The sequence below is a fragment of the Phyllostomus discolor genome, chromosome 2 (assembly GCF_004126475.2).
Source record: "Phyllostomus discolor isolate MPI-MPIP mPhyDis1 chromosome 2, mPhyDis1.pri.v3, whole genome shotgun sequence".
NCBI lineage: Eukaryota > Metazoa > Chordata > Mammalia > Chiroptera > Phyllostomidae > Phyllostomus > Phyllostomus discolor.
The window spans coordinates 164,722,070-164,734,347 of NC_040904.2; the positions used below are offsets into that span (position 1 = coordinate 164,722,070).

Consider the following 12,278-nt stretch of genomic DNA (forward strand, 5'->3'; position numbering starts at 1 on the left):
GCGGCACCAGACCCTCTCCAGCTGGCCCTCCCTCCTCAGTCCAGAAAGGAACCCCAGGTCAGGTGAGCGTTCTGGGGCGAGCTGGACTTGTGTGTGCTCTAAGGAGACGGGAGACGGCCTTCGGAGCCACCGTGCAGTAAGACCACAGAATGTACAGGGCAGAGATGTCACTGTCTCCTCAGGAAAGGAGGACAACACAGCCACGTCTGAAGGTGATGGGTCCTGACCTGTGTCCTCACTCGAGGGCCTGACCATGGTCACTCCTGGGAGGGTGACGTGATGTGAGCATCCAACGAAGTACAAAATCGGTCCGATTTCATCTTTCTGTAATCCTGTCCCCCCATTCCCCTCGTCGTGGAACAAGGCCCCAACACGCACCTGCCTCCTCACAAGTCTGCTGGGAAGTGTTAAGGTTTCAGGGAAGAACAAACGGGAGGCGAGGGAGAGATGGCTCGACCCAAGCTCACATTCTCAATTTTATTCACCATCCTAACGACGGAGCTTCTGTACAGCAGAGAAGGAAGGGGGACCCACCAGAGGGGGGGGGGGGGGGCAAGACAGTGTTGGCCTGACTTAACCGTCAGTGAAGGTCACGAGGCTGACCAGAGACTAGCAACCCCAAACCCAAGAAACCAGGGGACAGCCCTTCCAAGCATCATCGAGGACCTGGGTCAGGCTCCAGAGCCCACGGGCCTCACAGCACGATCCCCAGGAACCAAGGTCTGCGCGCCGTCCAGGAGCACCCAGGCCCCAGCGCGACCTAGAGGGCCAGGGTGTCTTTGATGAGCCTGCGCACGGTGGTGGTGACCGAGGTGCCCAGGGCGTCGGTGATCTGGAAGGAGATCTTGTAGAGGTAGGGCTGCACGTCCCGCAGGCCCGTGTCGAACACGTTGTCCACCTCCGACTGCGTGGGCATCTTGGGCAGGTACTCGTGCCGATTCATCACCTCCACGATGTTGATGATCTTCTCACAGAGCTTCTCCCCCACCTTCTCCCGGCAAATCTGCCGCTCCTGCTCTGTGGCCAGGGCGACCACATGCACCTTGACCGTCCACACTTCCCAGGGGATGCACTCGTCTGAGAAAGGCCAGCGAGACTTCTTCTTCTGGTAGAACTCCAAGGACATCTGCCCCAGCCCATCGCCACCTGAGTTGCGCAATGCATCCTGGGGAAGAAGGGGCAAGTACCAGATGAGCGGGCCAAGACAGGAGTTCTCACCCTGTGCGCACCTGCTGCCTACACCCCAGGGAACTGTGCTGCCCTAGCTCTGTCAGTCCCTCAGCGGGGGCAGGGCAGGGGAGGAGGAGGTAAGGATTCAGGCAAAGTGACACAGCAAACTGCCCACCTGACACTGAGTGGTTCGAGCAGAACAACAAAACCTGCCTCATTGCCCAACTCTTCCAGCTTTGTTCAGAGCTCCTGCTTAAGCACTCACTTGGGGCCAGGCACTCCCATACTCGCCCCTCCCGCTTCCACTCGCCCCCTCCACAACTCCGGGAGGCGGGAGTACTGAGGCCAGTGAGGTCAGGGTCAAGCGACCTTGCCGGAAGTCACAGGCCAGTGGGCGGCTGCGCCAGGGTCTGAGTCCACATTGTCTACTTTCAAAATCCTTGCTTTCCACCATTACATGCAGGGCCTTCCTTCTCCTTCCACAGCTCCACCCCTTTGGCCCCCATCCTTCCGAATGTACTCGAACGTCTCCTACTCCCCAGGTAAACCCTATTTGCCTTCTCCACCACCAGTGAAGCACAAGGCTTCCACTTCATTCGCTCAACGATGGCCTCAGCCCATGGCCTCTAAAGAAAGGGGGCGGGGGGGACCATAAAGCCCAGTGATCCTTGATTACAAAGAAAAAAGCCGAGGAACAGAAGAGGGAAGGGAGAGAAAAAGGACACACCAGACCTGGCTGCTTCTCCCTCTTCTCTCCTGAGAAGCAAATGGGACCACCGGGCCCAATAATTCTGTTCGTGCTCCCCCCGCACCCCAGGCAGCCAGAATCCTTTCCGTCTGAGTCATGGAGAGCCAACCAGAGGGTAAGGGTGCTTCCCTCAAGTCCCGACGGGACCACGCCACACCTTACCTTGAACTCCCCGACAACCTTGCGCAGGGCACGGTCCAGCTCCTCCGAGGAGACTCGCACGTAGGTGAAGTCGATGAAGTCGCAGTCGACATCCTGGGTGCCCACCGTGCCAATGGAGTAGGTGCCCTCCTTCTTGTAGTGGAACTTGCCCGTGCTGCGGTGCAGGAGCACCGTGTGCAGCACGGCCAGCATGGCCTCCTCCACCTGCCGCCCCTCCACCGACACCTCCAGCACCTCCGAGCGGCAGTTCATCCTGCGGCCTGCGGCCCTCCACGGGGTGGGGGACAGGAGTAGAGACCAGGAAGCTTCACCCTGGTCCCAGGGGCTGCCCTGCAAGAGGAGCCAGGTCACAATGTTGCCACCTTCGGGATGATCTGCCTGTCACTTCCTCACTCCCCTCAGGCCCAGCGCAGCATGTGCCTCCACAGCCTCTCCCTGCATTTCAGCAGCACCCACTATCACAGATCTTAAGACTATCGGGAGCGGAGCCGGGCAGAGTTTCAAAGTGACCAAGCGTAACCACCTGCCAAGGCTTGAATTCACTGCGGCATTCACACAGCTCGCAGCACCGCTCGCTGTGCCACACCTGTCAGGCACCAGCCTCGAACCTCGAACGTGGCTCTGCGCTTGAGAGGCTGCCAAGATGGAGGAGCAACGGGTAGGTCAATGTCACCATAGCGGCGAGACCACACGGTGGGAGGGGGAAAAGGATGTCTGATTTCCTGGGACCTTGAATGACCAGGTTAAGGATCTGGACTCCACCCTAAGGGCTGTGCCAATATCAAAACCGGACGGACATTGGCAAGTTAACTCTGGAACAACCGAGGAGGAAAAAACAGTGTGACCACAGACACTGAAGTAACGCAGACATGAGCCAAGAAAGGCCGTCTCCTCCCCTAGTCCCTAGAGGGAACGCAGCCCTGCCAGCACCTTGCCTGGGACCCAGTGAAACTGACATGGAAGTTCCGCCCTCACACACCGGGCACCCAAACCCACAGCCATCGGCCCACGTGCTGGGAGCAGAGCTGCTGTGCCCACCGTTGCTCCGGGGCAGCCAGGCCTTGCAACTGCCAGTGCCCTAAAGGGTATTTCACAGCAAAGCCTTCAGACAGTAAAGACAGTAACTCAGGTCCTCTCACGGCAGATCATCCCCTTCAGACAGCTCTCCTGAAGGAAGCTGTTTCTTAGTGCTCCAAACCACTAGTCATAGTTTTGACATCGAGCCACACAGAATAAATCTCATCCCTTTTCCACAAACAGGCCTTTCAGATATCTGGAGGCAAGTCTCTTCGTCACCCCCTCACCTCTTCTACAGATTAAAGATCTTCATTCCCCATAAACCTGCCTGCTCAACATCCCACCCTCTCTCCTCCAGGCCCTGACAGCCCTTTCTCGGTTTATTTCAGTCTGCTCTATCCCCGGTAAACAGTGGTGCTCACTACTGAACACACAGGGCAGCAGTCAGAAATCAACCTGGCGCCGCCTCTCACGTGGCAATCAGCCCAGGGCCACCTGTACTGGCAGTCATCTGTCACAGGTGTTGCCCTGTCTTGTCTCTCCCACTGGGCGGACAGCTCCTGATGGGCAGGGCCTGCATCCTATTCATCACTGGGAACTCGGTACCCCGAACCCAGCACAAAGTCACCGCTCAATTCACCCTGACCCTGGAATTCCAGGTCCTTCCAAGGGCTGCTGGAGTGATTTTCCCTACACTCTGAGATCAAGGGTAAGCAGGGCTCTCCTGTTCTTTTCTGCCCTCTAGTTTAACTCCACCCAGCAGTTCCCCATCTAGAGAATCCCAGCTCTGGTCCAGCTCCCCTCTCTTCCACAACTTCCCCCTCTGGTGCCCCCACAAACCTTCAAACAGGCCATATACATCGCTTCGCTTCAGTCCCAAGCCCGAGCTCTTCCCTCAATCTCAGCACTATTTTAAGCTCCGCTTCTCCAGGAAATCAGTACTCCAGCCTCCTTCCCACAGCACCCACCTTGGGTCTCCGATGAGCTTGTCTGTCCTCTCGCCCTCACCCCTGCCTCCGGTGAGCAGCGAGTTCTCCAAATCAGGACCCGGAAAGAACAGTAACTCTGGACCCCCCAGACCCAGGTCTGTGGAGCACAAGGGCAGAGACTGACAGATGTCCTTTCAGAGCGAGACTGGGGCCCAGAGCACCCCCATACTCACCTCACGTGTACAGGCTGAAGCGGGATCACTCAGAGTCTGATCATCCCCTCTTCCTCTTCCTCCTCCTCACGCTCAGCTGCAATCCCCGCAGGTCTGCCCCAACCTCCGCACGGACGATCGAGCGCAAGAGGACTAAAAGCAAAAACAGAAAGCGTTCGGCTAGGCATCAAGAGACTTAGGCAGGATTTGGGAAAGACTTCTGGTCCGGGTCCCGTTTTCCCCACCGCCACTCCCCCAGAACCTCCATGATTCGGATACCAGGAGTGGAGCTGAATCCGCAGAGGGTCTGCCTCGGGTGCGGCGCTCGGCGACCCACCTGGCCCGGTTCGGGAGTTCGAGGCGCGCCCTCACTCCGGCCGGCTCGGGGAGCGCCCGCGCTTGCCCAGGAGAAGGGGGCAGCTGGTTAGAACGGTGCCCTTCCACCCCGAGCCCGCGCCCCGGACTCGCGGGGCACGCAACCGCGACCCCGGCGGCGCCCGACCACCTCTGAAGGAGGTGAAGCCGGCCCCGGAAATCCGTGCCCCGCCCCTGCTCGGCGGACGGTTCCACTTGCCCCAGCGACCACCGGCGGGGGGAGCACGGCTGACCGAGCCTTGACACGAGTGCAGCTTCCCGGACCGTTTTACATTCACACGAGCGGGCAAGATAGTCATATACTTCTCTGTAACTCGCATGCTATCTTGTTCTTGATTACCTCTCGAATTTTAAGATTTGATGGTGAGAAGTAACCCCCTCATTTGGACGACTCCACTCACTTCCACCACCGAGAACGTTGTTGTGTTTTGGCCGGAACTTCCGCCATAGAGATGAGAGGGGAGGAGAGGCCGATGAGCTCTGTGCTGCCTCCCGAGGATGAGAGGAGTCCTCCGCGGCGAGCCAGCCCCTGAGGCGGAGACATGGTCCCTAACTGTGACCTCAGAGACCTCCCCCAAAAGGGCACCGATCGCCCAAGATGAGGGGCATGCTACGTGGAGAGGTACCCTGGGGGTGAGCTCAGGCCAGTGTGCTGCATGACGCTGAGTGGATAGCAAAACTTGAGCTTTTCCAGTGCATAATAGCCAGGATCCCCGGTCCCCCAAAGAGGCTGGAGAAAGGGACTTCTCCTCACTGTGTTATCATCATACAATCCTTGCTGTACCTTGACCAGTCTGGGACAGTTCTTGTAAGGCTGGTAATTCTGCCATTGCCTTTGCAAGCGCCTCTGGATGTCACTCACCCTTTCCAATTTCCTCCTCTAACCCGGGAACTGTTGTAAGGGTTTCAAGAGATAATTCACATGGAAAACCTTTGTAGACTGTAAAGTGTTCTATGAACATGAGCGCATTTTTAGTGCAGTGTAACTTCGTGGGAGCATGTGCAGCTCTCCAAGTAGATTGTACGCCCAGGGAAGACATGGGTTTTTCAGTTCCTCTGTTACTGCCACTGGACCTGGTGTGTCCTGACCCCAGCAAGAGACGTTCCTAAGTTGTTTACTTGGGGATTGAGATGCTCATTTTTCTAACACACACTTTCTCTCCAAAAATAATAATACATATCATTTATTGAATGAAATGGAAAGGGCGTGATTCTAAGTATTTTGTATATGTTAATTAATTTAATCCTACGGAGATGAAGAAATAGATGCTGGGAGACGTTGTTACTTGGCTGAGGTCACTGGGTAAATGGCAGAGCCTGGAGTTCAAATGCAGGACTCCTTACCTCTGCAGTTCTCTTTCTGGTCTCTCCACTCTCCCCCTCTGGCACACCACCACACTCCAGTACATCGCCCCCAACACCTGCTCTCCAGTGGAGAAATGCCTTGATTAGTAGTAGAATTTGCCAGTTTTTCACTACAGCCAATTTTAAGCTATAAGCTATCACTGAATGCAGAGTCCAGAATGAATGAAGATTACATTCTGACCATCAGAGTTACAATTGGCTGTCGATTGTACCAGTCCTGGCTGGTACCAGGACCAGCTGGCTCCAGCATACCATTGTCACCTGCCTGCCCTTTAGGCTTCCTCCTCCCACCCAGTTTTTCCAAACCCCCCTACTCAACCCCCTCTTCTGGCTGACCTCCCCACTCCATCTATTCCCTCTCCCCTTCCCCCCCCCCATAGTTCTGTTGTCCCATGCAGCCTTGGGCCCTGGCTTGTCTCTGTCCCAGCTGTGGTTATCTCCCCCCAGGCAGCCTCAGAGTACCTGCAGAGCCTCAGAAAGCTGCCTGCCTTACAGACCAAGCAACCTTTTCCAGAGCCTGGCCTTACTTAACAAGGAGAGAATCAAGATAAAATATTAAGAGGGGAGGGTCTGTGAGGAGCTGAAGGATGGGGACCCTGGGAGGTTAGAACTCTGGGGTAGGGGGGACCAGAGCCTGATTCCCAGGGACTATAGTGAGTGAGGGGAGTGACTGACCTCTTTCTACCTCCAACACAGTCTGTGTGTCTCAGGGCCCTTTGCTGCCACCATCTCGACATCATCATCATCCATGACATCATCATCATCTATACCACCATTCACTGAGACTTCCCAGGCACCAGGCCAGCACCTCACATGCACCCTTGCATTGATTTCTGCAACCACCTTTGAAGGGAACTATTATGTCCCCCCAACTTACACAGAATGTGACTGAGGCTTGGGGATATGTAGTGACAGGCTTTAATGGCCGGTTTTATGTGCCGGCTTGCCTATACCACAGAACGCCCAGACATCTGGTCAGCTATTATTCTGAGTATGTCCGTAGGGTGTTTCTGGATGAGATGAACACTTGAATCCCTAGACTGAGTAAAGCAGATTGCTGCCCCTAGTGAGGGTGGGCCTCATGCAATCACCCCAAACAGAATAAAAGGCCTGACCCTGGCATGGGCACCTGGGCATCTCCTGCCTGACAGCTTCGAAGGTGGGGCATTGGTTTTTCCTGCCTTCAGACTTGAACTGAAATGTCTGCTCTTCTTGGTCTTGAGGCTCCCAGCGTTTGGAACTACACCTTCCGCTCCCCCGGGTCTCCAGCCTGCTGACCGCAGGTCTCAGGACTTGTCAGTCTCCATACTGGATACTGGCATACTGGCATGAGCCAATTCCACGTATCTCCTGTTTGGTTCTGTTTTCCCGGGGAACCCCAACTAATATACTGGCCGAGGCCACACAGCTACTCTTTCCTCATTCCGCCAGTCCTTTTACCCATTCTCGTCCCTACTCCAAAACGCACCCTGTCCACGGAGCCTTTCCTGCCTGAGGGTGAGGCCAAATCCTCTCACCTCTCTTATCTCAAGCTCAGATGTTGGCCAAGACTTGCCTCCTCTTACCTCCCCAAATCCTTATCGGGTAGTTCTCCTGGTGCCTCTGTCCTTGGGTCCTATACGCATGAGGGTGGTCCTGCCAGGGAAGGCAGGCCTTGGTCAAAATAAAGAGACTATGTGGAATGAATTCTCCCATCTTATGCCACTACCCCGATGGTCAAGATGTAATCATTCATTCATTCATTCGTTCATGCTGCACATATATAACTGTCCACATGCTAGTAGGCCTATGTCGTTCCAAGGTAGACAAGTCATGATGCTGGCCCTCTGGGAGTTCGGAGCCTTGCAGAGGAAACGGACCAGGAGACATCCCCAGGCAAGAGAACACAACAAGTGACGTGAAAGAAATGACAGCAGGTTATGCAGGGCCAGAGGGGGCCAGCATGGAGGCCGCTGCTGTCACTCCAGAGAGATGTCTGAGGCCTCGGTGGAAAATGAAGTGTTTGGAGTGAAGAGGAGCCGTGCTCTCAGCAAGCTGGGAGGGGACGGGGCACCAGAGGAAAGCCAGCACAGCTGCAGAGAACACAGGACGACAGCCTGTGGAGATGGGCAGGAAGGGGGTTCTGGAAGGTGATTCCAGAAGGAAGTAGGGCTACAGTGAATTATTCTGGGGAGTCTTCCCGGGGAAGAGAAAAGAAAAGAGTTGGGGGAAGAGGCCTCACTGAGGACCGAGGGTGGAAACTGAGGGTTCCGAGGCAGGAAAGGGGAGGGCTTCTCGGCCAGAGCCGAGCCACAGCCAGCAGGCAGATGGGCAATTGGCTGAGGCCCTCTGAGCCAGCCCTGCAGCAAAGGTCAGTGCAGGGACCTTGGAGGCCCTTTGGAGGGACCTTGAGACCTTGGGAGTAGGCAGCTGGCTGTGCATGATGAGTGTGACCTCGGATGTCCCCACCCATCCTAGTGCACGCCCCAAGGGAGAGCCGATCCCTGAAGCTGGCCCTGCAGGCCACCCCCAGCCATTCCAGAGCTGACCCCTGTGGCGTCACACGGATGACTCAGGCCCCAGCAACAACAATAAGTGGGACTGACGTCAGGCTGCGGGCTCCTGACGGTGACCAGCCTGGCTGGGTGGCCAGCACCCTGCCTGCTGACACTCTCACCAGGCTGGGTCTCAGGGGTGAGGAGGACCAGCTGTCCCCTTCAGACATCTGCCTCCTGGAACCCTGGGCAGGGGCCCCTCGTTCTCCCACCCTTCCTGGGATGTCACTCCCAGCCCTCCTCCTCCGAGGCAGAGGAAATGGCTGGGCGGGCGAGAGAGTGACAGAGAGCGTGAGAAAGAGACACCTCCCAGCCCAGCATCACCAGGCAGCCTCTAGACCTGGACTGGCACGTCCGCTGCCAGTTCCCCTGGGGGGCCGGGGGGGTCTGCCCTCCCACGTGGGGGAATGGAGGTGCACCTCTTCTTCTGGGAAGGTCTGTTTGTCCTTCTGGCCAAGTTGGGGTGGGGATGAGCCTTTATTTCTGTGTTAGTCCCACAGGGGTAAGAAGTCCTCTCTCCATCCTGCAAAGCCTGTGTGTCTGTTCCTTTGGGAGGCATGTGTGTGTCTGTTGTTCTTTGGGGCACAGGATTCTGTGTAACCGTTCTTGCAAAAGCAAAGGCCCATTCACCTACCCTTGTCCGAGAGTCTGTCTCCCTCTAGGGGCTGATTCTCTCCCTGGTATCTTGTGGAGCGGCGGACATCTCTGTCGATCCTCATGATATCCCAGTTACATGGGATGGGGTCCAGGTCCCCTGCTTGGGCTCCCCGGGTGGGGGCCCCTTCTCTCTGATGTGCCAGACTAGGCGGGTACCCCGCCCGCCTGGCTTGCAGCCGGACACTGCTCCCTGCTGACACAGAGTGCAGCAGGGCAGCTACCCCACCCCCAGCGCTCTGCCCCCTGGCCCAGCCGCCAGCCCCAGTCCCTTTGGCCACGCCTGAGTAGGGGCTGGACAGTGCCAGCTCCTGAATCAGACCTTGAGGAGATCTCAAGTGGCAGGAGCAGGGTTCACAGCAGGTAGAGCCAGGGTTGTGGGGAGGATGACTGGAGCATGAGCCCAAAGGCGAGGAGCGAGGGCACGTGGCAGAAGCCAAGGCCAGAGTCTCCAGGGCCCCATAGCCTCCAGGGCAGCTCTGAGTCCTGCTGGCATGTGCCCCCCCACCCCAGAGTGTCCCTGGCTGTGTGGGGAAGGAGATATTGGGGGTGGGGGAGGGGGCTTTTACTCAGCTCTGCACTAACTACTTCCTGTCCTCACCCCAGGGAGCTGGAGGTTTCAAAGTTCCATCAGCCAGATGCACCCCCTGCTGGAGCCAAGGCAGAGCCTGGGAGAAGCCTGAGCCTGGAGCTGGGGTGGAGGCAGAGGTTCCAGGCAGGGCCTGGCCGATCCAGAGAGGACAGAGCAGCTGCTGGCTGAGCGGTGGGGCTGTAAGGCCAGGCCTGGCCTGGGCTACAGGGCCGATGGACAGAGTCTCACCCCTTCAGCCTCGTCTTCTGAGAAAGCCCAGTGGCCCAGGGTCTCTGCGGCAGTCAAGGGCTTGGTGGTCTCTGCGGCAGTCAAGGGCTTGGTGGGCACTGCGGCTTGTCCAGGTCTAAGCTAAAACTTTCTGGGACTCACCAGGCCCAGCTCCACACGACGGGAACCTAGCACTGCCCCCAACGCACAGCTGCCTCTTGGCCACAAAAGAACATCACTAGCAACCTGCTGACTGTCCCCTCACAACAACCTTCAGCCCCTGACAGGTTCTCTCACGGGTTTCCTTCTGTAGCCACAAAGCTGTCTGCCACACAGCCCAACACACTGGACATCAGACCCGACCATGTGGCACCGTACAGCTCAAGTCCAGTGTGGAAGTCAGGTTGCCCATGACCTTCAGAAGCTTCTCAGCCTCCTCAAGGCCGACCCTCACCACCTCCCTCTATAACCAAGTCCTAGTGGCTGGAGCCCAGGTGTGGGGCCGCTTCCTCCATCCCAGGCCCCAGGGAAAGGCCATTAGGCACAGACGCCTGGGGTGCACAGCACCCACTCAGACCCTAGACCTCAAAGCCACCACCACCCCCTGCCTGCCTGTCACAGTGGCACCTTAGGGCTAAGGAGGGGGCCAGGGCCCCTAGGCACCGGGCCCAGCGTGGGTGGGATGGGGGGACACAGGAGGCAGGCTTCCTGGGTCTCCATGTGAAGACAAACAGCAGGCTTTGAGGCCTTGGAAAATCCCGCCTGGGATTCCAGGCCTTGCTAGCGTCACTGCCTTTTGACTATTGTCCCCGTCGGAAATGGGCCCAGCCCCCGGCCAGCCGGGACAGAGCGACCATTGTGAGGCCCCACCAGGCTCAATGCCCCCTTGTTTGCCCTCCCAGCCCCTAGCAAGGCTTGGAGGCCAGTTCTTCCAGTTACTCAGTAGAAAGAAAGGGCCTGTCTACAGGCTCCGGCCCTTGGGCGGGGTGGGGCGGGGCAGGGCGGGGCTGCAGAAATCAGCCCCCTGCCTTGTACCCCAGTAGCTGGAGTTCTGAAAAGGAGCCACCATTCCTGGAGTTTCCTTTATACCTGAGGCCCTGGGCAGGGAGACCTAGTGGCTAGATACACCTAACTCAGACACTTACAAGCCAAATGACCTTGGGAAAGTCATTTCCTTTCTCGGACATGAATTCTCCTCTTCTGTAAAAACAATAGCTATTATTATTGGGTGTTTGCTATGTGCTGGGCACTGTTTGAAACGCTGCATGCATTCATTCATGTAATCATTTTAGCAAGTTTATGGAATAGGCACAATTATTTTTCGCCATTTACAGATGAAGACACTGAGGCACAGAAAGGAGAAGCCACTTGCCCCAAATTCCACAGCTGTAGCCAAGATTTAAACCCAGGCAGTCTGGTTCCAGAGTCCTTTACCATCTGCCATGAGGTGAGGATAACCACACTTTCCTCACGGGACGATAGCGAGGGCTTGAAATAACCGATACATGAAAAGAACCCAGTGGGCAGTGGAACATAATGTGTGGTAGCCATCATCAGCACTGCGGGGCTGAGAGATCTCGAGGGGCCAAGATGCTCCACTGCCCACCCCATTCCCCAAGCCTGGCTCCTCCTCCGGCACCTGAGTGGTTCCTTCCCTTCCCCAGGAGCTGCCCTGTGCTCCACGTCTGTCTGTGCAGGGAAAAGGCAGGTCATGGAGGGGAACCCACAAAGGCAGCAGGACTCAGTCCAGGCACAGCTGGTGCGAGATTTCCCAGCAACCTCTGCTCCTAACCATGGAATCGCCACCAGACTTACCTCCCCCACAATCCCCCAAGCTGAGGAAAAACGACTTCTAGGAGAGCAGCCTGGAGTTGAAGGCAGGGCTGAGAACGGAGGCAGATCTCCTGACAACCCCACCCCCTGCCCAGCCAGGTGCTGCAACAGCAGCTCGCTCAGAAGCTCTGGGGAGGGGGCGGGGCGCAGCAGGGACTCGTGCTTGGAGGCCCACACACGGCAGTCAATGCGCACAGACCCCAGGGCTCTCCGCCTCCCCCCGACGTGGACCATTCAGGAGGCTTGGTGTTGGACTGTCTTCCCAGAACCCGAGCTAGGGCACGTGGCTGGGCCTCGTTGAGGACCCACAGGCTGGCTGGAGCCGTGGGGAAGGCCCTTGACTCTGTCCGACTCATGCGCAGAGCCCTCTCTTGCTTGACTTCCATCCTACTGGGGCGGCCCTCACCCAGTCGGAGGCCCAGGGGAGGCGGAGACTCACCCAGGAAGTGGCTCCTAAGCCAAGGACCCTATGGGTCGTAA

At 57.3% G+C, this 12,278-nt stretch overlaps 1 protein-coding gene across 4 annotated transcripts; it reads right to left on the bottom strand.

Moving 5' to 3' along the window:
• Positions 1-452: 452 nt before the first annotated feature.
• ATG101 (autophagy related 101) lies at positions 453-5,062 on the bottom strand. Of its 4 annotated transcripts, XM_036018979.1 has the most exons (5): positions 4,576-4,778; positions 4,260-4,391; positions 4,066-4,183; positions 2,081-2,410; positions 453-1,165 (listed from the first exon to the last, which is right to left on the bottom strand). In XM_036018979.1, exons 4-5 carry the CDS (start codon positions 2,330-2,332, stop codon positions 761-763), a joined length of 657 nt encoding a protein of 218 aa, XP_035874872.1. In that variant the 5' UTR covers positions 2,333-2,410; positions 4,066-4,183; positions 4,260-4,391; positions 4,576-4,778; the 3' UTR covers positions 453-760. The 4 variants fall into 4 exon arrangements, with proteins under 4 accessions (XP_035874872.1, XP_035874873.1, XP_028388968.1 ...); XM_036018980.1 differs by lacking the exons at positions 4,066-4,183; positions 4,576-4,778 and adding an exon at positions 4,954-5,062; XM_028533167.2 differs by lacking the exon at positions 4,066-4,183 and having other exon boundaries at positions 4,576-4,784.
• Between the last annotated feature and the right edge of the window lie 7,216 nt (positions 5,063-12,278).

What these genes read in the sequence shown, in the direction of transcription:
- ATG101 (XM_036018980.1), bottom strand. Translation starts at nt 2,332, where the DNA reads ATGAACTGCCGCTCGGAGGTGCTGGAGGTGTCGGTGGAGGGGCGGCAG. An exon ending in AGGTTGTCGGGGAGTTCAAG is followed by an intron (nt 1,166 to 2,080) that starts GTAAGGTGTGGC and finishes CTTCTTCCCCAG; the next exon opens with GATGCATTGCGCAACTCAGG.